We start from the raw sequence: 26,418 nt of genomic DNA on the forward strand, positions 1-26,418 counted from the left end.
GTGCAGGTGTATAATGGGCAGGTATATTATGGGCAGGTATATAATGGGCGGGAGTATTATGGGCGGGTATAATAGGCAGGTATATTACGGGCAGGTGTATTATGGGCGGGTATAATGGGCAGGTGTATTATGGGCCGGTATAATGGGCAGCTGTATTGTGGGTGGGTATAATGGGCAGGTGTATTATGGGCAGGTATAATGGGCAGGTGTAATATGAGCGGGTATAATGGGCAGGTGTAATATGGGTGGGAATAATGGGCAGGCATAATGGGCAGGTGTATTATGGGTGGGTATAATGGGCAGGTGTATTATGGGCAGGTATAATGGGCAGGTGTAATATGAGCGGGTATAATGGGCAGGTGTAATATGGGCGGGTATAATGGGCAGGTGTATTGTGGGTGGGTATAATGGGCAGGTATATAATGGGCAGGTGTATTATGGGTGGGTATAATGGGCAGGTATATTGGGCAGGTGTATTATGGGCAGGTATAATGGGCAGGTGTATAATGGGCAGGTATAATGGGCAGGTGTATTATGGGCAGGTATAATGGGCAGGTATATTGGGCAGTTGTATTATGGGCAGGTATAATGGGCAGGTGTATAATGGGCAGGTATAATGGGCAGGTGTATTATGGGCGGGTGTATTATGGGCGGGTACAATGGGCAGGTTTATTATGGGCAGGTGTATTATGGGCGGGTATAATGGGCAGGTATATAATGGGCGGGTGTATTATGGGCAGGTATAATGGGCAGGTATATAATGGGCGGGTGTATTATGGGCAGGTATAATGGGCAGGTATATAATGGGCAGGTGTATTATGGGCAGGTATATAATGGGCGGGTATAATGGTCAGGTATATAATGGGCAGGTGTATTATGGGCAGCAACTGTCGGTTTTCCACCTGGGCTCAAAGTGAAAATCATCCCCGCTGTATTGACTTTCCATGGCAGGCACCAAGGGGTAGAATCTCGGTGGGCGCTTCTCCCGATCTCACTCCGTCTTGCGGCACAAGATCATGAGAACCCCACACATCATTAACGGGAATTCCATCTGCCTTCTGTTATGTGGGAGATCGGGAGAACCCACCATGTGATATTATGTCCCACGCAGCCTTCCTGTGTGGGCCCAGTTTTACGCTGTGGTTAATAGAATCTCTTAATTTGACTTGATCATTAAATCTCCTTGCAGAAACACAGTTACCTGAAGAGGGGTTTGAATACTCAGACAAACCAGGTACCAGAGACTAGCTGTATTCACCTTTGAAGCTTCTCTTTTATATAAAGTGGATTGCTCATGACAAATTTCTTATTACAACATTTGAATGCAACAAGGAATAGTTGGGTTGGATAATCGCACCCTTTGAGCAGAGAGCTCCTCCGAGAGGGCCTCAACGGACCTGTGCTGCACGTTGTGCAGGGCAGCACCTGGTGGGCTCACATTATTTTTTTATTCGTTCATGGGATGTGGGTGTCGCTGGCAAGGCCGGCATTTATTGCCCATCCCTAATTGCCCTTGAGAAGGTGGTGGTGAGCCGCCTTCTTGAACCGCTGCAGTCCGTGTGGTGACGGTTCTCCCACAATGCTGTTAGGAAGGGAGTTCCAGGATTTTGACCCAGCGACGATGAAGGAACGGCGATATATTTCCAAGTCAGGGTGGTGTGTGACTTGGAGGGGAACGTGCAGGTGGTGTTGTTCCCATGTGCCTGCTGCACTTGTCCTTCTAGGTGGTAGAGGTCACCGGTTTGGGAGGTGCTGTGAAGAAGCCTTGGCGAGTTGCTGCAGTGCATCCTGTGGATGGTACACACTGCCATGATGTCTTATTCTCCTCGCCCCTGTATGCTGGTCCTCCTCCTCCACCACAGAGAGAGATGCCCATGGGTAGTAACACATATTCTCCAAAGTCCTTCTGAGTATGTGGAGGAGCTGTTGAAAAATGTAGGGGTTTAGCAGACTCGGGAGGGGTTAGGCGACAACAAGGGCAAGTCTCAGCGAGCAAAACTGTGGAACAAAATGGGATGAAAAACATCTTGTAAGCCAGAAATCAGCAAGCGAACTTTGGGGACTGTTCAAAGCTCTCAAACCCCTTGCTTCCACCTGATTTAGGCGAATCGGGGAGCAGCTGGGCCTGTTTTAGACGGGTGTAACTTTCCCAGAGTGCAGTAATGGTGTAAAAGTAGGAAATTCCCAGCTGAGTGGCGCTCCAATGCAAATTAGCCCCGAGGAGCTTGGGCAGACGGATCATCAAAGCTGCCAAAAAGATCATGGAAATTCCCGTCGAGCACATTAACAGTGCAACAGTAGCCGAACGTGCCAAGTGCAAGTTCCCACGTTTTTTTTTAGTGTAAAATCGGCATACATGCTGAAGATGGCATGGAAATTCAGGGCCATTAATTTTGGAGCTCTTGGTGGAGATGTATAGTAAGTAGGGTATCCCACCCTTAGCCCCTTCCTGCCCTGCCTGATCCGGGACTTTAACCTTTGTGGCCCTACTGAGTACTCGATTAGGCTCCTAGAGGCAGAATGGGCCTCCTTGTGTCTTCTTTCTGCTGCTGTTTGTGGGTCACAGATCAGCCATGATCTTATCAAATGGTGGAGCAGGCACGAGGGGCTGAATGGCCTACTCCTGTTCTTATGTTCCTATGGTTGCAGACAAGTATCAGTAGCCAAGGCTCTAGCAGGTATCAATGGCCTCCCAGAAACCACCCATCCTTGGAACAAGGGTGATTCTGTGCAATGGCACAGGATGGGCATCCATCTGCCACCAGGATGCTGCACCGGTTTGGACTGAAAGGGGGTGAGATTGGTCTTTGACAATTGTGTGAAATGGACCCAGAGCAAATTGGCAGCTCGTTTAGCACCACGCCAGACTTTAGTTTCCATTAAAGTGAGTGGTAAAGAAAACTGAGCTCGGTATTACATGGGCCGGCGAATTGCTGTGAGCCCATCTCACACCACTGGTTTTCACCCCCAAAGACTTTTTCTCTTAAACAAGCGCACTGGCTAGTTAAAATGTTGCCTTCTTAATATTTCCCAGTTTTGTTTCACACAGTTTCCTAATTAGAGCTGATGACTAAACCTTTTGCAGGAAAACAGCCTCAGAAGAAAGCACGTAAAATTTCCTTTGACCGTACAGAAACGAAAGGTTCGGCCTACTCATTTTTTTAAGCTCTCACTTTACAAAGTCCAACCGTGAGATTGTGAAAAGGGTGCCCATTAGAACAAGCTACATCCCAACTGATCAGAATTAGTCCAGGAATTCAGAATTGCGGTCCAGGATTAGACCCACCCATTCTGAATGGAGGTTAAAGGTCAGCTATATGCAGAGGGAGGCCATAAAGATGACGGTTTGGGTTTATTTTTTGGCTTTTTGTGGGGAGAGGGCTGCTTTTTGGGGGCGGGGTGTTTTATCAGCATATCAAATATTTATTTGAATAGACAGGGAATTCAATTGCCATGTACAAAGTCAGTGGAAAGGCATGATTCGAAAAAACCTGCCGGACTTCCATCATAACTCCAGCGGGAGTCCAGCAGAACTTTCCAGAAAATGGCGGAAAGCCGTTTGAGCTGGTTCTATCATAGAATTATAGAATCATAGAAATTTACGCACAGATGGAGGCCATTCGGCCCATCGTGTCCGTGCCAGCCGATAAAGAGCTAGCCAGCCTAATTGCACTTTCCAGCACTTGGTCTGTAGCCCTGTAGGTTACGGCACTTCAGGTGCACATCCAACTAATTTTTAAATGAGTTGAGGGTTTCTGCCTCTACCACCCTCTCAGGCAGTGAGTTCCAGACCCCCACCACCCTCTGGGTGAAAAAATTGCTCCTCAACTCCCCTCTAATCCTTCTACCAATTACTTTAAATCTATGCCCCCTGGTTATTGACCTCTCTGCTAAGGGAAATAGGTCCTTCCTATCCACTCTATCTAGTCCCGTCATAATTTTATACACCTCAATTAAATCACCCCTCAGCCTCCTCTGTTCCAAAGAAAACAACCCCAGCCTATCCAATCTTTCCTAAAATTCTCCAGTCCTGGCATCATCCTTGTAATTCTCCTCTGCACCCTCTCTACTGCAATCACATCTTTCCTGTAATGTGGTGACCAGAACTATACGCAGTACTCAAGCTGTGACCTAACCAGTGTTTTATACAGTTCTAGTATAACCTCCCTGCTCTTATATTCTACGCCCCTGCTAATAAAGGAAAGTATCCCGTATGCTTTCTTAACCACCTTATCTACCTGTCCTGCTACCTTCAGGGATCTGTGGTCCACTGCATACACTCCAAGGTCCCTCACTTCCTCTACACCTCTCAGTATCCTCCCATTTATTGTGTATTCCCTTGCCTTCTTTGCCCTCCCCAAATGCATTACCTCACACTTCTCTGGATTGAATTCCATTTGCTACTTTTCAGCCCACCTGACCATTGATATCTTCCTGCAGTCTACAGCTTTCCTCCTCACTATCAACCACATGGCCAATTTTTGTATCAGCTGCAAACTTCTTAATCATGCCCCCTACATTCAAGTCCAAGTCATTAATATATACCACAAAAAGCAAGGGACCTGGTACTGTGCCCTGCGGAACCCCAGTGGAAACAACCTTCCAATCACTGTTCTCTTCTATTAATAGGATTTGCTGGCAGACCTTCTAAGGGCTGTAACCTCCATCCAACCCGTACAAGGCAGATGTTACCAGGGAGTGGAGCGAGGGGCAAATTCCCAACACCTGGGGCTCAATTTTCAAACTGAAAAATAGGTGGGTTGGGGGCGGGGGCACTGAAAATTGCCACCATTTCAGACCCACCCCCAACCCGCCCATTTCCAGTTTTCACTGGGGCTGGACGAGGGGCGGGCGACCAACCCGCTCTCAGGGGGTGGGTCGGGCCTTAAAACCTTTCAAGGAGACTTTGGGCCACCATTTTTCTGGACTTCCCGATTTCAACCCCGGGGAGCCAGGATTCCTGGACCTTCTGTTTTAGGAGGTGAGAAGGCCTGAGCCTAACAGGTAGGTGCCTAGAAAGACACAGCTTTTGGGCTCGGAGGAGCAGGAGTGTTTCCCCCAGGCCCAACAAGCCAAACTGCATTGACCCCCCAATGATTGTGGACACCTCTCCCCCCGCTCGTGGAACCCCGATCCCTGACTCCGATCCTCCCCCCAACCCCCGACCGCGTTCCTCCCTCCCACTCCGATCCTCCAACCCATGACCCTGATCCTCCCCCTCAATGATCGCGGACCCCCGTGATGACCCCCGATTCCAACATCATCCATCCCGACGCCACCCTGATCCCGATCCAACCCCCATGACTCACGACCCCGTGCCAACCTATGCCCACCCATGCCAACCCACACCCACTTGTGCCAACCTATGCCCACCCATGCCCCCGTGCCCAACTTACCTGCTGACTTACCTGAAGATGTCCTCTCCCGCCTCCACCCCAGTACCGTTTCCTCAGCTCCCTCAGCACCAGTGTTGCCACCTCTGGTTAGAGGCATTGTTGGAGCTGTGATCACGTAATGTTCTGACCACTTGACACCTGACCCAAGGCCATCCTATTCTGCCCCTCTGCTTGATCATGTGACGGCTGATCACATGACTTCAATAATGTTATTGCATTTTCCTGATAACGGTATATAATAATACAGGTTCCCCTCATAACCAGCAGTAATACAATAACTCAGTGATAGTCTATATGTAACAGCCTGATATCCTACCTGTAACTAGTAGTAATTGTATAACCCGTTGATATTTACCCTGAAACTACAGCCAGAATCCCCCTGCACAAGGTCCAGTCGGGCTCCCCAGTCAATGCCACTTTGAACAGGCTTGATCTCTCTCCCTATCTCCTTGGACTATGGTCTGGACTCAGGTTCCGTGTGAAGGTGACGGCTCTGAACCGGGAACTTCAGTCAAAGCCGATCTGTACTTGGACTTCACATGTCAATACCGGCCGGCACAGACCAACCTGAACCAATCTGAGAGATCGCACAAAGGGCAGTGGGCTCAGTGTTTGGGGCACTTCTCACGGGGCACATCGTCCTAACCTCTGCACCAACATTTCTAAACCGTTCCCTCAATAAAGGAGAGTTTTCATAGAATGATAGAAATTACAGCATAGGAGGAGGTCAGTCGGCCCCCAGTGCTGGTGCGCTCTCTCCATTCCCCCCAGACCCTTTTATATTCTTCCTTTTCAAATATTTATCCCATTCCTTTTAAATGATGTTCTAGTCTCTACCTCAATAGCCACCAGTGAAGTATCACATGATTTAATATCCCTCAGTTCAGGAACATTCCTTCTCCATTCACCTTTGGTTCTTCCAGTGAGAATCCTCAAGTCTACATCCCCTTGTTCCCCATTCATCCACCAGTGGAAACAATCTTTCACTATTTACCCACAGTAAGGCCCCCAAGGTTTCAGTCACCCCTCTATTGGCTGCTCCTCTCATGGCATCACTCCCACTCACCACATTGCTGCTGCTACTCCCAGATCTGCAGGAAATGCTGGGCCCCAAGGCCATCCTATTCTACCCCCCTGTTTGAGCTCCAATCCCCCACTTCTCCCTCTTTCCCTGAGCCCCCATTCTATAGTCTCCCTCTCTCCCGCCGAGTCTCCATTCCCCAGTCTCCCTCTCCCCCGAGCCCCCATTCTACAGTCTCCCTCTCTTCCCCCCGAACCCATATTCCCCAGTCTCCCTCTCTCCCCCCAAGCCCCCATTCCCCAGTCTCCCTCTACCCCTGAGCCCCCATTCCAGAGTCTCCCTCTCCCCCTTAGCCCCAATTCCCCAGACTCCCTCTCCACCTTCGTCCCTATTCCCAAGTCTCCCTCTCCACCATAGCTCCCATTCCCCAGTCTCCCTCTCTCCCCCTTAGCCCCCATTCCCCAGTCTCCCTCTCTCCCTTAGCCCCCATTCCCCAGTCTCCCTCTCTCCCCCTTAGCCCCTATTCCCCAGTCTCCCTCTCCCCCTTATCCCCCATTCCCCAGTCTCCCTCTCTCCCCCTTAGCCCCTATTCCCCAGTCTCCCTCTCCCCCTTAGCCCCCATTCCCCAGTCTCCCTCTCTCCCTTAGCCCCCATTCCCCAGTCTCCCTCTCTCTCCCTTAGCCCCTATTCCCCAGTCTCCCTCTCCCCCTTAGCCCCAATTCCCCAGTCTCCCTCTCTCCCCCTTAGCCCCCATTCCCCAGTCTCCCTCTCTCTCCCTTAGCCCCCATTCCCCAGTCTCCCTCTTAGCCCCCATTCCCCAGTCTCCCTCTCCCCCTTAGCCCCCATTCCCCAGTCTCCCTCTCTCCCCCTTAGCCCCCATTCCCCAGTCTCCCTCTTAGCCCCCATTCCCCAGTCTCCCTCTTAGCCCCCATTCCCCAATCTCCCTCTCCCTCTTAGCCCCCATTCCCCAGTCTCCCTCTCCCCCTTAGCCCCCATTCCCCAGTCTCCCTCTTAGCCCCCATTCCCCAGTCTCCCTCTTAGCCCCCATTCCCCAATCTCCCTCTCCCTCTTAGCCCCCATTCCCCAATCTCCCTCTCCCTCTTAGCCCCCATTCCCCAGTCTCCCTCTCTCTCCCTTAGCCCCCATTCCCCAGTCTCCCTCTTAGCCCCCATTCCCCAGTCTCCCTCTCTCTCCCTTAGCCCCCATTCCCCAGTCTCCCTCTCCCTCTTAGCCCCCATTCCCCAATCTCCCTCTCCCTCTTAGCCCCCATTCCCCAGTCTCCCTCTTAGCCCCCATTCCCCAATCTCCCTCTCCCTCTTAGCCCCCATTCCCCAGTCTCCCTCTCCCCCTTAGCCCCCATTCCCCAGTCTCCCTCTCCCCCTTAGCCCCCATTCCCCAGTCTCCCTCTCCACATCAGTAGAGGGGAGAGGTGACCTGCTTCAAAGCCTCTCTTGAATGGTCCTTAGAGATACAATAGAAAACATTAATGTTGTTATTTCAAATGTTTCTAAACTATACTTTGAAAGTATGGGAAATAGTCCATAATAAAATTTAGAAGAGGTGCTTGATGAATGCAAAACTCTGCTGCCTCTGCAACAACTTCGGTTACCCCAATTGCTTTGGATATTAAATCCTCAGTTGAAAAGAGCCAATTCCCTAGTCTCCCTCTCCGGCCCCCGCTGATTGCCGACACCTCTCGATTTCCGTGTCTCCCCTATTCCCCAGCTCCCTTCCTTCTGTTCCTCACGCACAAGCATGTCGCGGTTTCAGGCAGCGATGGTCAGGTGATGTCACTGAGCGGGGGGGGGGGGGGGGGGGGGGGTGGATGATGTCACTGATTGGGGATGATGTCACTGAGTGATGGTCGGGTGATGTCACTGAGCAGAGTAGATGATGTCAATGAGTGGGGGGTGATGTCACTGAGCGAGGGACGATGTCATTCAGTGGTGGGTGATGTCACTGTGCGGGGGTGGGGGACACTGATGTGTGTCAATATTTATAGGGGATTCCCGGGAGAGTGTCTGTATTTACAGGGTGTCCCTGGGAGTGTGTCAATATTTGAGGGGATACAAGGGAGTGTGTCAGTACTTACAGGGTGTCCCTAGGGAGTGAATCAGTATTTACAGGGGGTCCCCGTGGGTGTTTCAGTACTTACAGGATGGCCTTGGGTGAGTGTCATTATTTACAGGGGGTCCCTGGGAGTGTGTCAGTATTTACAGGGGGTCCCTGGGAGTGTGTCAGTATTTACAGGGGGTCCCTGGGAGTGTGTCAGTATTTACAGGGGGTCCCTGGGAGTGTGTCAGTATTTACAGGGGGTCCCTGGGAGTGTGTCAGTATTTACAGGGGGTCCCTGGGAGTGTGTCAGTATTTACAGGGAGTCCCTGGGAGTGTGTCAGTATTTACAGGGGGTCCCTGGGAGTGTATCAGTATTTACAGGGGGTCCCTGGGAGTGTATCAGTATTTACAGGGGGTCCCCGGGAGGGTGTCAGTATTTACAGGGGGTCCCCGGGAGGGTGTCAGTATTTACAGGGGGTCCCCGGGAGTGTATCAGTATTTACAGGGGGTCCCCGGGAGGGTGTCAGTATTTACAGGGGGTCCCGGTAAGTATGTCAGCATTTACAGTGGATCCCTGGGAATGTGTCAGTATTTACAGGAGTCCCGGGAGTGTGTCAGTATTTACAGGAGTCCCCAGGAGTGTGTCAGTATTTACAGGGGGTCCCCAGGAGTGTGTCAGTATTTACAGGGGGTCCTCGGGCAATGTGACAATATTTACAGCGGGTCCCTGGGAGTGTGTCAGTATTTACAGTGAGTCCATGGGAGTGTGTCAGTATTTACATAGGGTCTCCAGTCAGTGTGTCATTATTTACAGGGGGCCCCTGGAATTGTGTCATTATTTAGAGGGGGCCCCTGGTAGCGTGTTTATATTTACAGGGGGTCCCTGGGAGTGTTTGAATATTTACAGGTGGTCCCCAGGAGAGTGTCAGTAATTAAAGTTAGTAGTTAACGGTGAGGAGTGTGAAATATTGGATGGGATAAACATAGTGGGAGAGGAAGTATTAAGGGGTTTAGCATCTTTGAAAGTAGATAAGTCACCAGGCTGTTAAAAGAAGCAAGGGAGGAAATACTGGAGGCTCTGACCATCATTTTCCAATCCTCACTGGATACAGGCATGGTGCCAGAGGATTGGAGGACTGTGAACATTGTACCGTTGTTTAAAAAGGGAGAGAGGGAGAGACTGAGTAATTACAGGCCGGTCAGTCTGACCTCGGTGGTGGGCAAATTATTGGAATCAATTCTGAGGGACAGGATAAACTGTCACTTAAGAAAGGCACGGGTTAATCAAGGACAGTCAGCACGGATTTGTTAAGGGAAGGTCGTGTCTGACTAACTTGATTGAAATTTTTGAGGAGGTAACGAGAAGGGTCGATGAGGGTAGCATGTTTGATGCAGTGCACATGGATTTTAGCAAGGCTTTTGACAAGGTCCCACATGGCAGACTGGTCAAAAAAGTAAAAGCCCATGGGATTCAAGGGAAAGTGGCAAGTTGGATCTAAAATTGTCTCAGTGGCAGGAAGCAAAGGGTAATGGTTGACAGGTGTTTTTGTGACTGGAGGGCTGTTTCCAGTGGGGTTCCATAGGGCTCAGTACCAGGTCCCTTGCTTTTTGTGGTATATATTAATGATTTGGACTTGAATGTGAGGGGCTTGATCCAGAAGTTTGCAGATGACACAAAAATTGGCCGTGGGGTTGATAGTGAGGTGGGCAGAAAAGTGACAAATGGAATTAAATCCGGAGAAGTGTGAGGTAATGCATTTGAGGAGGGCAAACAAGGCAAGTGAGTACACAATAAATGGAAGGATACTGAGAGTTGTAGAGGAACAAAGGGACCTTGGAGTGCATGTCCACAGATCCTGAAGGTAGCAGGACAGGTAGATAAGGTCATATGGGATACTTTCCTTTATTAGCCGAGGCATAGCAGAGAGGTTATGCTAGAAATGTATAAAACATTAGTTAGGCCACAGCTTGAGTACTGCGTACAGTTCTGGTCATCACATTACAGGAAGGATATAATTGCACTAGAGAGGGTACAGAGGAGATTTACGAGGATGTTGCCAGGATTGGAGAATTTTAGCTATGAGGAAAGATTGGATAGGTGGGATTGTTTTCTTTGGAACAGAGGAGGCTGAGGGGAGATTTAATTGAGGTGTATAAAATTATGAGGGGCCCAGATAGAGATGATAGGGAGGACCTATTCCCCTTAGCAGAGAGGTCAATAATCAAGGGGCATAGATTTAAAGTAATTGGTAGAAGGATTAGAGGGGAGCTGAGAAAGTGGTTGAGGTCTGAAACTCATTGCCTGAAAGGGTGGTAGAGGCAGAAACCCTCAACTCATTTAAAAAGTACTTGGATGTGCACCTGAAGTGCTGTAACCCACAGGGCTACGGATCAAGTGCTGGAAAGTGGGATTAGGCTGGGAGGCTCATTTTTGGCCGGGGTGGACATGATGGGCCGAACGGCCTCCTTCTGTGCGGTAAATTTTCTATGATTCTATGATAGAGGAGGACTCTGAGTGCGTGTCAGTATTTACAAGGGGTCCCCGGGAGTGTGTCAGTATTTACAGGGATACCTGGGAATGTGTCAGTATATTCAGAGGTCCCGAGAGAGGGTCAGTATTTAAAGGGGGTCCCCGGGGAATGTGTCAGTATTTAAAGGGGGTCCCCGGGGAATGTGTCAGTATTTAAAGGGGGTCTCCAGGGAATGTGTCAGTATTTACAGGAGATCCCTCGGAGTGAATCAATATTTACAGGGGGTCCCTGGGAATGTGTCAGTATTTACAGGTGGACCTGGTAAGAGTGTCAATATTTACAGGGGTCCCTCGGAGTGGGCTAGTATTTACATGGGGTCCCCAGGAGTCTGTCTGTATTACAGGGGTTCCCTGTAAGTATGTCGGTACTTACAGGGGGTCCCTGGGAGTACGTCGGTATTTACAGGGGTCCCTGGGAGTGTGTTAGTATTTACAGGGGTCCCTGTGAATGTGTCAGTATTTACAGGGGTCCCTACTAGGTTCGTTAGACCTGACATTTCCTTTGCAATCCATGTTGGCTCTCTCCAATCAGCTCAAATTTGTCTAAGTGCTCAGTCACTTTGTCCCTAATTATAGCTTCCAATAACTTCCCCACAACAGATGTTAAACTAACAGGCCTATAATTCCGGGTGTCTCTCTCTGTTTTCAGTCCTCTCTTATTCCACAATTCCAACCATAGAGTCTCTGCTTTACCTCTTACTAATGTTGCAATAATATCGTTAATCAATAAGGCTACCCCAGCCCCTCCTCCTACCCCTGCCCCTCCTCCTACCCCTCCTCCTACCCCAGCCCCTCCTCCTACCCCTGCCCCTCCTCCTACCCCTCCTCCTACCCCAGCCCCTCCTCCTACCCCAGCCCCTCCTCCGACCCCTCCTCCTACCCCAGCCCCTCCTCCTACCCCTGCCCCTCCTCCTGCCCCTACCCCTCCTCCTACCCCTGCCCCTCCTACTACCCCTGCCCCTCCTCCTGCCCCTCCTCCTACCCCTGCCCCTCCTGCTACCCCTGCCCCTCCTCCTCCTACCCCTCCTCCTACCCCTGCCCCTCCTCCTACCCCTCCTCCTACCCCTGCCCCTCCTCCTACCCCTGCCCCTCCTCCTACCCCTCCTCCTACCCCTGCCCCTCCTCCTACCCCTCCTCCTACCCCTGCCCCTCCTCCTACCCCAGCCCATCCTCCTACCCCTCCTCCGACCCCTCCTCCTCTTCCAGTTTCTCTTTCCTTTCTACAGACCTTATAACCTGGGATATTTAACTCCCAATCATGTCCAGCTTGCAGCCATGTCTCAGCAATGGTCACCATGTCATACCCTCTAAGCTGCATTCGAGCCTCTAATTCACTCAATTTATTTCTTATACTCCACACATTAATGTATGAAACTCTTATTTGGGCAAGAGACACTAACCTGTCCTTCTGCCCTGTCTCTCTTTCTCACACCGTATAACTTAATACGTTTCTTATTTGTCACTCCTGCTTTAACAACTTTTGTTACTTTAGTATTCCCTTCACCTGGAATATTTCTATCACTGTTTGTGACCTGAACTCTGCTCTTATCCATTTTTTATTGTTAAACTATCATTTTTACTGTTGTTTCTGTCTGTGCCCACCCCCCATTTATTAGTTTAAAATCCTTTTTACCACCCTATTTACCCTTTCCACTCGGACCTTGGCTGATCTGTATCTTTACACCATTTAGCCGCCTTGGTTCTGTAACCCGTAATACCCTTACCCAAACAAAATCTATCCATCCCAGTTTTGAAATTTTCAATTGACCCCCAGCCTCAACAGTTTTTTGAGGAGAGAGTTCCAGATTTCCACTCCCCTTTGTGTGAAGAAGTGATTCCTGACATCACCCTTGAACGGCTTATTTTTAAAGTTATGCCCTCTTGTTCAGGATTCCCTCACCAGAGGAAATAGTTTCTTTCCATCTACCCTATCAAATCCTTTAATCATCTTAAATACCTCAATTAGATCACCCCTTAATCTTCTATATTGTGTCAGTATTTACATGGTGTACCTGGGAGTGTGTCAGTATTTACAGGGGGTCTCCGGGAGAGTGTCAGTATTTACAGGGGGTCTCCGGGAGTGTGTCAGTATTTACAAGGGGTCCCCGGGAGTTTGTCAGTATTTACAGGGGGTCCCCGGGAGTGTGTCAGTATTTACAGGGGGTCCCCGGGAGAGTGTCAGTATTTACAGGGGGTCCCTGGGAGTGTGTGTCAGTATTTACAGGGGGTCCCTGGAAATGTGCCTGTATTCACATTGGGTCCCTGGGAATTTGTCAGTATTCACAGGGGTTCCTACTAGTTTTGTTAGTCCTGACATTTCCTTTACAATCCATGTTGGCTCTCTCTAATCAGCTCAAATTTGTGGGTCCGTGGGAGCGTGTCAGTATTTACAGGGAGTCCCTGGGAGTGTATCAGTATTTACACGGGTCTCCGGGAGTGTGTCAGTATTTACAGGGGGTCCCCGGGAGTTTGTGTCAGTATTTACAGGGAGTCTCCGGGAGTGTGTCAGTATTTACAGGGGGTCTCCGGGAGTGTGTCAGTATTTACAGGGGGTCCCCGGGAGTTTGTGTCAGTATTTACAGGGGGTCCCCGGGAGTGTATCAGTATTTACAGGGGGTCTCCGGGAGTGTGTCAGTCTTTACAGGGGGTCCCCCGGAGTTTGTGTCAGTATTTACAGGGAGTCCCTGGGAGTGTGTCAGTATTTACAGGGGGTCTCCGGGAGTGTGTCAGTATTTACAAGGGGTCCCCGGGAGTGTGTCAGTATTTACAGGGGGTCCCCGGGAGTGTGTGTCAGTGTTTACAGTGGGTCCCCGGGAGTGTGTCAGTATTTACAGGGGGTCCCCGGGAGTGTGTCAGTATTTACAGGGGGTCCCTGGGAGTCTGTCAGTATTTACAGGGGGTCCCTGGGAGTCTGTCAGTATTTACAGGGGGTCCCTGGTAGTGTGTGTCAGAATTTACAGGGGGTCCCTGGGAGTGTGTGTCAGTATTTACAGGGGGTCTCCGGGAGTGTGTCAGTATTTACAAGGGGTCTCCGGGAGTGTGTCAGTATTTACAGGGGGCCCCTGGGAGTGTGTCAATATTTACAGGGGTCTCCGGGAGTGTGTCAGTATTTACAGGGGGTCCCTGGGAGTGTGTGTCAGTATTTACAGGGGGTCCCTGGGAGTGTGTGTCAGTATTTACAGGGGGTCTCCGGGAGTGTGTCAGTATTTACAAGGGGTCTCCGGGAGTGTGTCAGTATTTACAAGGGGTCTCCGGGAGTGTGTCAGTATTTACAAGGGGTCTCCGGGAGTGTGTCAGTATTTACAAGGGGTCTCCGGGAGTGTGTCAGTATTTACAAGGGGTCTCCGGGAGTGTGTCAGTATTTACAAGGGGTCTCCGGGAGTGTGTCAGTATTTACAAGGGGTCCCCGGGAGAGTGTGTCAGTATTTACAAGGGGTCTCCGGGAGTGTGTCAGTATTTACAGGGGGCCCCTGGGAGTGTGTCAATATTTACAGGGGTCTCCGGGAGTGTGTCAGTATTTACAGGGGGTCCCCGGGAGTGTGTCAGTATTTACAGGGGGTCTCCGGGAGTGTATCAGTATTTACAGGGGGCCCCTGGGAGTGTGTCAATATTTACAGGGGTCTCCGGGAGTGTGTCAGCATTTACAGGGGGTCTCCGGGAGTGTATCAGTATTTACAGGGGGTCTCCAGGAGTGTGTGTCAGTATTTATCGGGGGTCTCCGGGAGTGTGTCACTATTTACAGGGGGTCCCCGGGAGAGTGTGTCAGTATTTACAGGGGGTCTCCGGGAGTGTGTCAGTATTTACAGGGGGTCCCTGGGAGTGTGTCAGTCTTTACAGGGGGTCCCCGGGAGTGTGTCAGTATTTACAGGGAGTCCCTGGGAGTGTGTCAGTATTTACAGGGGGTCCCCGGGAGTGTGTCAGCATTTACAGGGGGTCCCCGGGAGTGTGTCAGTATTTACAGGGGGTCCCTGGGAGTGTATTAGTATTTACAGGGGGTCCCCGGGAGTGTGTCAGTATTTACCGGGAGTCTCCATACTAAAATGTTTTGAAAACCACTTCCTAATGTATGTTAACCAGCTTTATTTAACATGAATTCTGAATTTAAATGAATTACTAATTCACAGGAATGTATGCACCTGAAACAGAACACGGGACTTTCTTGGACCCCAGCGATTTCGAAGGTTTGCTGTGTTCCCCTTGAGTTTGTTTTTGTATAGTAGGTTGAAGTTTGAACTATCGTCATAAACTTTGTTAATTTCAGCTCGTATTATAACAAAATTCCTGACTGGAATTCATCACTGCCACTCCAGCACCTCAACTTCATTCACAACTTAACAAGATTTACTCATGAGGGAGGCCATTCGACCCATCTTAAAACAACAACAACTTACATTCATATTGCGCCTTTAAGGTAGAAAATCGTCCCAACGTTTCAAAGAAGTGTAAAAAATGGTCAACACTGAGTCGAAGAAAGAGCTGTTAGGAGGGGTGACTAAAAGCTTGGTCAAAGAAGTGGTTTTGAAGGATACTGTTAAAGGAGTTGAGGGACGTGGAGAGATGGAGAGGTGATGGGGCAGAATTCTAGTTTATGGAGGGTGGAGGATGGGAGACCGGCCAGGAGAGCTTTGGAATAATCGAGCCTGGAGGGAACAAAGGCATGGATGGGCTAAAGCATGGGTGGAGATGGGCGATACTTACGGAGTTGGAAGTCGGCGGTTCTGATGATGGAGCGGATCTGAGGTCAGAAACTAAGTTTGAGGATAAATAAGTTGGTGAGGTTGCGAACGGTTTGGTTCAGTCTGAGACAGTGACCGGGGAGGGGGATGGAATCGGTGGTGATGATACAGAGTTTGTGACGGGGGCCAATGATGATGACTTCGGTCTTCCCAATGTTTAACTGGAGGAAACTGCGGGAGAGGTGGTGGAGAGGGAGAGCTGTCATCAAGATGCATGTGGAACCTGACCCCATGGGCTCGATTTTAAAAGTAAAAAACAGGTGGGTTGGGGCGGGGGGGCATTGAAAATTGCCACCATTTCAGACCCGTCCCCAACCCGCCTCCAACCCGCCCATTTCCAGTTTTCAAGGGGCGGGATGAGGGGCGGGCGGCCAACCCGCTCCCTGGAGGCCGGTCAGGCCTTAAATCTTTCAAGGAGGCTTCAGGCCTCCATTTTTAACGAATTCCTGATTTCAACCCCAGGAGGCCGGGATTCCCGGGCCTTCTGTTTTACACCTCAAGAAAGGAGGCGAGAAAGTCCGAGACTGCAGGTAAGTGCCTAGAACGACACAGCTTGTGGGCCAGGAGGAGCAGGAGTGCTTCCCCCAGGCCCAACAAGACTACCTGCACCGACCCCCCTCCCACCCCGATCGCGGAACCCCCCCTGATCGCGGACCCCACCCCCTGATCTCGGACCCCCCCTGATCGTGGACCCCCCAATCTCGGACCCCCCGATCGTGGATGCCGGATCCCCCGAACACGGACCCCCGACCCCCCTGACCCCAATCATCCAACTCCAACCCCGACCCCGATCCCCTAACCCCCCGACCCCCCGAACCCAATCCTCCGACCCCGTCCCCTGATCCCGACCCCGATCCTCCAACCCAATCCTCCAACCCCAATCCCCCGACCCCTGATCCCGATCCCCCGACCCTCCCCCTCAGCGATCGCGGACCCCAGTGATGACCAACTCATACAATCGGAAACCCGTACTAATGGGAAACTCGTATTAATGGGAAACTCGTACAATCGGAAACCCGTACTAATGGGAAACCCGTACTAATGGGAAACTCGTATTAATGGGAAACTCGTACAATCGGAAACCCGTACTAATGGGAAACTCGTATTAATGGGAAACTCGTACAATCGGAAACCCGTACTAATGGGAAACCCGTATTAATGGGAAACTCGTACAATCGGAAACCCGTACTAATGGGAAACCCGTATTAATGGGAAATTCGTACAATCAGAAACTCATACAATGGGAAACTCGTATTAATGGGAAACTCGTATTTATGGGAAACTCGTACTAATGGGATACCCATGCTAATGGGAACCTCGTACAAATGGGAAACTCATACTATTGGGAGACCCTTGCTAATGGGAAACCCGTGCTAATGGGAAACACGGACTAATGGCAAATCCGTACAATGGGAAACCCGTACTAATGGGAAACTCATACAATGGGAAACCCGTACACATGGGAAACTCGGACAATGGGAAACCCGTACACATGGGAAACTCATACAATGGGAAACTCGTACAATGGGATACCCGTACTAATGGGAAACTCGTACAATGGGAAACTCGTACTAATGGGAAACTTGTACGAATGGGAAACTCGTACTAATGGGAAACTCGTACAATGGGATACCCGTACTAATGGGAAACCCGTACTAATGGGAAACCCGTACCAATGGGAAATTCGTACAATGGGAAACTCGTACTAATGGGAAATTCGTACAATGGGAAACTCGTACTAATGGGAAACTTGTACGAATGGGAAACTCGTACTAATGGGAAACTCGTACAATGGGATACCCGTACTAATGGGAAACCCGTACTAATGGGAAACCCGTACCAATGGGAAATTCGTACAATGGGAAACTCGTACTAATGGGAAACTTGTACGAATGGGAAACTCGTATTAATGGGAAACTCGTATTAATGGGATACCTGTCCTAATGGGAAACCCGTACTAATGGGAAACCCGTACCAATGGGAAACTCGTACTGATGGCAAACTCGTACAATGGGAAACCCGTACTAATGGGAAACTCATACAATGGGAAACTCGTACAATGGGAAACTTGTACAATGGGAAACTCGTACTTATGGGAAACTCGTACAATGGGAAACTCATACAATGGGAAACTTGTACAATGGGCAACCCGTGCTAATGGGAAACTTGTACTAATGGGAAATTCGTACAATGGGAAACTTGTACAATGGGATACCCGTACAAATGGGAAACTCGTATTAATGGGAAACTCGTATTAATGGGAAACTCATACAATGGGATACCCGTACAAATGGGAAACTCGTATTAATGTGAAACTCGTATTAATGGGAAACTCGTACGAATGGGAAACCCGGACTAATGGGAAACTCATACTAATGGGAAACTCGTACAATGGGATACCCGGACTAATGGGAAACTCGTACTAATGGGAAACCCGTACTAATGGGAAACTCGTATTAATGGGAAACTCGTATTAATGGGAAACTCGTACAATGGGAAGCCCGTACTAATGGGAAACTCGTACAATGGGAAGCTCGTATTAATGGGAAACCCGTACTAATGGGAAACCCGTACTAATGGGAAACTCGTATTAATGGGAAACTCGTATTAATGGGAAACTCGTACAATGGGAAGCCCGTACTAATGGGAAACTCGTACAATGGGAAGCCCGTACTAATGGGAAACTCGTACAATGGGAAACCCGTACTAATGGGAAACTCGTACTAATGGGAAACCCGTACTAATGGGAAACTCGTATTAATGGGAAACTCGTACAATGGGAAGCCCGTACTAATGGGAAACTCGTACAATGGGAAGCCCGTACTAATGGGAAACCCGTACTAATGGGAAACTCGTATTTATGGGAAACTCATATTAATGGGAAACTCGTATTTATGGGAAACTCGTACTAATGGGAAACCCGTACTAATGGGAAACTCGTATTAATGGGAAACTCGTACAATGGGAAGCCCGTACTAATGGGAAACTCGTACAATGGGAAACCCGTACTAATGGGAAACCCGTACTAATGGGAAACTCGTATTAATGGGAAACTCGTACAATGGGAAGCCCGTACTAATGGGAAACTCGTACAATGGGAAGCCCGTACTAATGGGAAACTCGTACTAATGGGAAACTCGTACTAATGGGAAACTCGTACTATTGGGATACCCTTGCTAATGGGAAACCCGTGCTAATGGGAAACCCGTACTAATGGGAAACACGTACTAATTGGAAACCCGTACACATGGGAAACTCGTACAATGAGAAACTCTTATTAATGGGAAACTCGTACAATGGGATACCCGTGCTAATGGGAAACTCGTACTAATGGGAAACTCGTACAATGAGAAACTCTTATCAATGGGAAACCCGTACTAATGGGAAACTCGTACTAATGGGAAACCCGTACAATGGGAAACCCGTGCTAATGGGAAACTCGTACGAATGGGAAACCCGTACAATGGGATACCCGTGCTAATGGGAAACTCGTACGAATGGGAAACCCGTACAATGGGAAACCCGTGCTAATGGGAAACTCGTACGAATGGGAAACCCGTACAATGGGATACCCGTGCTAATGGGAAACTCGTACGAATGGGAAACCCGTACAATGGGAAACCCGTACAATGGGAAACCCGTACTAAGGGGAAACCCATACAATGGGAAACCCGTACTAATGGGAGACCCGTACAATGGGAAACCCGTACTAATGGGAAACTCGTACGAATGGGAAACCCGTACTAATGGGAAACCCGTACTGATGGGAAACTCGTAATAATGGGAAACCCGTACCAATGGGAAACTCGTACGAATGGGAAACCCGTACTAATGGGAAACTCGTAATAATGGGAAACTCGTACTAATGGGCAGGGTAGCCTTGAGGAAGAGTTTATTGAGTGTATTGGGGATGGATTTCTTGAGCAGTATGTAACTGAACCAACAAGGGGGCAAGCAACCTTGGACCTGGTCCTGTGTAATGAGCCAGGATTAATTAATAATGTCCTAGTTAAGGATCCCCTTGGAATGAGTGACCATAACATGGTTACATTCCATATCCAATTAGAGGGTGAGAAGTTTGGTTCTCAAACAAGCGTACTGAGCTTGAATAAAGGAGACTAAGATGGCATGAGAGCGGAATTGATTGAAGTGGACTGGGAAAATAGATTAAAGGGTAAGACAGTACATGAATAGTGGTGTTCATTTAAGGAGTTATTTTACAACTTTCAAAACAAATATATTCCACTGAGGAAAAGAGGGTGTAAAAGAAATGACAGCCATCCGTGGCGAAGTAAAGAAATTAAGGATAGTATCCGACGAAAAACAAGGACATATAAGGTAGCCAAACTTAGTGGGAGGATAGAAGATTGGGAAGTCTTCAAAAGACAGCAAAAAGTAACAAAAGGATTGATTAAGAAAGGGAAGATAGATGATGAAAATAAATTCTCAAAAAATATAAAAACAGGATAGCAAGAGTTTCTACAGTTATATAAAAAGAAAAAGGGTGGCTAAGGCAAACGTAGGTCCTTTAGAGGATGAGACCGGGAAATTAATGGTGGGAAACATGGAGATGGCAAAAATGCTGAACAAATATTTTGTTTCAGTCTTTACAGTAGAGGACACTAAGAATATCCCAACACTGGACAAACAGGGGGCTCTAGGGGGGGAGGAGCTAAATACGATTAAAAGCACTAAGGAATTGGTACTCAGTAAATTAATGGGACTCAAGGCGGATAAATCCCCTGGACCTGATGGCTTACATCCCAGGGTCTTGAGGGAAGTGGCAGTAGGGATTGTGGATGCTTTGGTAATAATTTTCCAAAATTCTCTGGACTCGGCAAAGGTCCCGGCAGATTGGAAAACTGCCAATGTAACACCCTTATTTAAAAAGGGTAGTAGGCAGAAGGCTCGAAATTATAGACCAGTTAGCTTAACATCTGTGGTGGGTAATATATTGGAGTCTATTATTAAGGAGACAGTAGCAGAACATTTGGATAAACATAATTTAATATGACAAAGTCAGCATGGCTTTACAAAGGGGAAGTCATGTCTGACAAATTTGCTTGAGTTCTTTGAGGATATAATGTACAGGGTGGATAAAGGGGAACCAGTGGACGTAGTGTATTTGGACTTCCAGAAGGCATTCGACAAGGTGCCACATAAAAGATTATTGCTCAAGATAAAGAATCACTGGATTGGGGGTAATATTCTGGCATGGGTGGAGGATTGGTTATCTAACAGGAAGCAGAAAGTTGGGATAAATGGTACATTCTTGGACTGGCAACCTGTAGCCAGTGGTGTTCCGCAGGGGTCGGTGCTGGGTCCCCAACTCTTTACAATCTATATTAACGATTTGGAGGAGGGGACCGAGTGTAACATATCAAAGATTGCAGATGATACAAAGATGGGAGGGAAAGTAGAGAGTGGGGAGGACATAAAAAACCTACAAGGGGATATAGGCAGGCTGGGTAAGTGGGCGGAGATTTGGCAGATGCAATACAATATTGGAAAATGTGAGGTTATGCACTTCGGTAGGAAAAATCGGAGAGCAAGATATTATCTTAATGGCGAGAAACTGGAAAGTACTGCAGTACAAAGTGATCTGGGGGTCCGAGTGCAAGAAAATCAAAAGGTTAGTTTGCAGCTGCAGCAGGTGATCAAGAAGGCTCACGGAATGTTGGCTTTTATTGCTAGGGGGATAGAATATAAAAACAAGGAGGTATTGCTGCAGTTATATAAGGTATTGGTGAGACCGCACCTGGAATACTGCATACAGTTTTGGTGTCCATACTTAAGAAAAGACATACTTACTCTCGAGGCAGTACAAAGAAGGTTCACTCGGTTAATCCCGGGGATGAGGGGGTGGACACATGAGGAGAGGTTGAGTAGATTGGGACTCTACTTATTGGAGTTCAGAAGAATGAGAGGCGATCTTATTGAAACAGAAAAGATTGTGAAGGGGCTTGATCGGGTGGATGTGGTAAGGATGTTCCCAAGGATGGGTGAAACGAGAACGAGGGGGCATAATCTTAGAATAAGGGGCTGCTCTTTCAAAACTGAGATGAGGAGAAACTTCTTCACTCAGAGGGTAGTAGGTCTGTGGAATTTGCTGCCCCAGGAAGCTGTGGAAGCTACATCATTAAATAAATTTAAAACAGAAATAGACAGTTTCCGAGAAGTAAAGGGAATTAGGGGTTACGGGGAGCGGGCAGGAAATTGGACATGAATTTAGATTTGAGATTAGGATCAGATCAGCCATGATCTTATTGAATGGCGGAGCAGGCTCGAGGGGCCGATTGGCCAACTCCTGCTCCTATTTCTTATGTTCTTCTGTTAATGGGAAACCCGTACTAATGGGAAACTCTGATTAATGGGAAACCCGTACGAATCGGAAACTCGTACAATGGGAAACCCGTACGAATGGGAAACCCGTACAATGGGAAACTCGTACAATGGGAAACCCGTACGAATGGGAAACCCGTACTAATGGGAAACCCGTACAATGGGAAACCCGTACGAATGCGAAACTCGTACAATGGGAAACTTGGACTAATGGGAAAATCGTACAATGGGAACCCGTACTAATGGGAACCCGTACTAATGGGAAACCCGTACAATGGGAAACTCGTACAATGGGAAACTCGTACTAATGGGAAACCCATACGAATGAGAAACTCGTACAATGGGAAACTCATACTAATGGGAAACGCGTACAATGGGAAACCCGTACTAATGGGAAAATCGTACAATGGGAAACCCGTACGAATGCGAAACTCGTACAATGGGAAACTTGGACTAATGGGAAACACGTACAATGGGAAACCCGTACTAATGGGAAAATCGTACAATGGGAACCCGTACTAATGGGAACCCGTACTAATGGGAAACCCGTACAATGGGAAACTCGGACAATGGGAAACTCGTACTAATGGGAAACCCATACGAATGAGAAACTCGTACAATGGGAAACTCAGACTAATGGGAAACTCGTACAATGGGAAATCGTATCAATGGGAAACTCGTACTCATTGGGAAACCCGTGCTAATGGGAAACTCGTATTAATGGGATACCCGTACAAATGGGAAACCCGTACTAATGGGAAACCCGTGCTAATGGGAAACCTGTACGAATGGGAAACCCGTACTAATGGGAAACTCGTACTAGTGGGATACCCGTACGAATGGGAAACCCGTGCTAATGGGAAACTCGTACGAATGGGAAACTCGTACTAATGGGAAACTCGTACGAATGGGAAACTCGTACTAATGGGAAACACGGATTAATGGGAAACCCGTACTAATGGGAAACCCGTACTAATGGGAAACCAGGACAATGGGAAACCCGTACAATGGGATACCCGTATGAATGGGAATCCCGTACTAATGGGAAACCCGTACTAATGGGATACCTTAACTAATGGGAAAGCCGTACTAATGGGATACCCGTACGAATGGGATACCCGTACTAATGGGAAACTCGTACGAATGGGAAACTCGTACTAATGGGAAACACGGATTAATGGGAAACCCGTACTAATGGGAAACCCGTACTAATGGGAAACCAGGACAATGGGAAACCCGTACAATGGGATACCCGTATGAATGGGAATCCCGTACTAATGGGAAACCCGTACTAATGGGATACCTTAACTAATGGGAAAGCCGTACTAATGGGATACCCGTACGAATGGGATACCCGTACTAATGGGAAACTCGTACTAATGGGAAACCGTATTAATGGGAAACTCGTACCAATGGGAAACTCGTACTAATGGGATCCCCGCACTAATGGGAAAACCGTACAATGGGAAACCTGTACTAATGGGAAACCCGTACTAATGGGAAAGTGGTACTCATGGGAAACCCGTACTAATGGGAAACTCGTACTAATGGGAAACACGGATTAATGGGAAACCCGTAATAATGGGAAACCCGTTCAATGGGAAACCCATACTAATGGGAAACCCGTACTAATGGGATACCCGTAATAATGGGAAACCAGTACAATGGGAAACCCGTATTAATGGGAATCCCGTACTAATGGGATACCCGTAATAATGGGAAACCCGTACTAATGGGAAACCCGTATGAATGGGAAACTCGTACGAATGGGAAACTCGTACCAATGGGAAACACGGATTAATGAGAAACCCGTACTAATGGGAAACCCGTACAATGGGAAACCCGTACTAATGGGAAACTCGTATTAATGGGAAACTCGGACTAATGGGAAAGTGGTACAATGGGAAACTCGTATTAATGGGAAAGTGGTACTAATGGGAAACCCGTACTAATGGGAAACCCGTACTGATGGGAAAGTGGTACTAATGGGAAACCCGTACTAATGGGAAACCCGCACTGATGGGAAACACGGATTAATGGGAAACCCGTACTAATGGGAACCCCGTTCAATGGGAAACTCGTACTAATGGGAAACTCGTACTAATGGGAAACTCGTACCAATGGGAAACTCGTATTAATGGGAAACCCGTACTAATGGGAAACCCGTACCAATGGGAAACTCGTACTAATGGGAAACCCGTACAATGGGAAACCCGTACAATGGGAAACCCGTTCAATGGGAAACCCGTACTAATGGGAAACCCGTTCAATGGGAAACCCGTTCAATGGGAAACCCGTTCAATGGGAAACCCGTACTAATGGGAAACCCGTACAATGGGAAACCCGTAACAATGGGAAACCCGTACGAATGGGAAACCCGTACTAATGGGAAACCCGCACTGATGGGAAACACGGATTAATGGGAAACCCGTACTAATGGGAACCCCGTTCAATGGGAAACCCGTACTAATGGGAAACTCGTACCAATGGGAAACCCGTACTAATGGGATACCTTAACTAATGGGAAAGCCGTACTAATGGGATACCCGTACGAATGGGAAACTCGTACTAATGGGAAACCGTATTAATGGGAAACTCGTACCAATGGGAAACCCGTGCAATGGGATACCCGTACTAAAGGGAAACCCGTACAATGGGATACCCGTACGAATGGGAAACCCGTACTAATGGGAAAGTGGTACTCATGGGAAACCCGTACTAATGGGAAACACGGATTAATGGGAAACCCGTACTAATGGGAAACCAGTACAATGGGAAACCCGTACAATGGGAAACCCGTACAATGGGATACCCGCACTAATGGGAAACCCGTATGAATGGGAAACTCGTACCAATGGGAAACACGGATTAATGCGAAACCCGTACTAATGGGAAACCCGTACAATGGGACACCCGTACTAATGGGAAAGTGGTACTAATGGGAAACCCGTACTAATGGGAAAGTGGTACTAATGGGAAACCCGTACTAATGGGAAACCCGCACTGATGGGAAACACGGATTAATAGGAAACCCGTACGAATGGGAAACCCGTTCAATGGGAAACCCATACTAATGGGAAACTCGTACCAATGTGAAACCCGTACTAATGGGATACCTTAACTAATGGGAAAGCCGTACTAATGGGATACCCGTACGAATGGGATACCCGTACTAATGGGAAACTCGTACTAATGGGAAACCGTATTAATGTGAAACTCGTACCAATGGGAAACTCGTACTAATGGGATCCCCGCACTAATGGGAAACCCGTACAATGGGATACCCGTACTGATGGGAAACCCGTACTGATGGGAAACTCGTATTAATGGGAAACTCATATTAATGGGAAACTCGTATTAATGGGAAACTCGTATTAATGGGAAACTCGTATTAATGGGAAACTCGTATTAATGGGAAACTCTTACTAATGGGAAACTCGTACTAATGGGAAACTCGTATTAATGGGAAACTCGTATTAATGGGAAACTCGTACTGATGGGAAACTCGTATTAATGGGAAACTCGTATTAATGGGAAACTCGTATTAATGGAAAAATCGTACTAATGGGAAACTCATATTAATGGAAAAATCGTACTAATGGGAAACTCATATTAATGGGAAACTCGTACTGATGGGAAACTCGTACTGATGGGAAACCCGTATTAATTGGAAACCCGTACTGATGGGATACCCGTATTAATGGGAAACCCGTACTAATGGGATACCCGTATTAATGGGAAACTCGTACAATGGGAAACTGTATTAATGGGAAACTCGTATTAATGGGAAACCAGTACTAATGGGAAACTCGTATTAATGGCAAACTCGTACTAATGGGAAACTCGTATTAATGGGAAACTGTATTAATGGAAAACTCGTACCAATGGGAAACCCGTACTAATGGGAAACTCGTACAATGGGAAACTGTATTAATGGGAAACTCGTATTAATGGGAAACTGTATTAATGGGAAACTCGTATTAATGGGATACCCGTACTGATGGGAAACTCGTACAATGGGAAACTGTATTAATGGGAAACTCGTATTAATGGGATACCCGTGCTAATGGGAAACTCGTATTAATGGGAAACTCGTATTAATGGGAAACTCGTACTAATGGGAAACCCGTACTAATGGGAAACTCGTATTAATGGGAAACTCGGACTGATGGGAAACTCATATTAATGGGAAACTCGTATTAATGGGAAACTCGTACTAATGGGAAACTCGTATTAATGGGAAACTCGTACTGATGGGAAACTCATATTAATGGGAAACTCGTACTCATGGGAAACTCGTATTAATGGGAAACTCGTACTAATGGGAAACTCATATTA

General features: G+C 48.0%; 1 protein-coding gene across 20 annotated transcripts in view; it reads left to right on the top strand.

The window, feature by feature from the left end:
• LOC137331694 (kyphoscoliosis peptidase-like) overlaps window positions 1-26,418 on the top strand; it is a 273,350-nt gene that overhangs the window by 118,744 nt on the left and 128,188 nt on the right. For 13 of the 20 annotated variants that reach the window (XM_067995661.1, XM_067995663.1, XM_067995668.1 and 10 more), the window contains 3 exons: window positions 1,190-1,234; window positions 3,086-3,142; window positions 15,127-15,183. The exons of 2 other annotated variants lie outside the window; for them this stretch is intronic. In XM_067995661.1, the coding sequence (XP_067851762.1) occupies window positions 1,190-1,234; window positions 3,086-3,142; window positions 15,127-15,183 (159 nt within the window). The remainder of the gene's footprint in view (window positions 1-1,189; window positions 1,235-3,085; window positions 3,143-15,126; window positions 15,184-26,418) is intronic. 5 more of the 20 variants (XM_067995664.1, XM_067995676.1, XM_067995672.1 and 2 more) reach the window with 3 other exon arrangements.

This window comes from Heptranchias perlo, chromosome 13 (genome assembly GCF_035084215.1).
Source record: "Heptranchias perlo isolate sHepPer1 chromosome 13, sHepPer1.hap1, whole genome shotgun sequence".
In the NCBI taxonomy this organism is placed as follows: Eukaryota; Metazoa; Chordata; class Chondrichthyes; order Hexanchiformes; family Hexanchidae; genus Heptranchias; species Heptranchias perlo.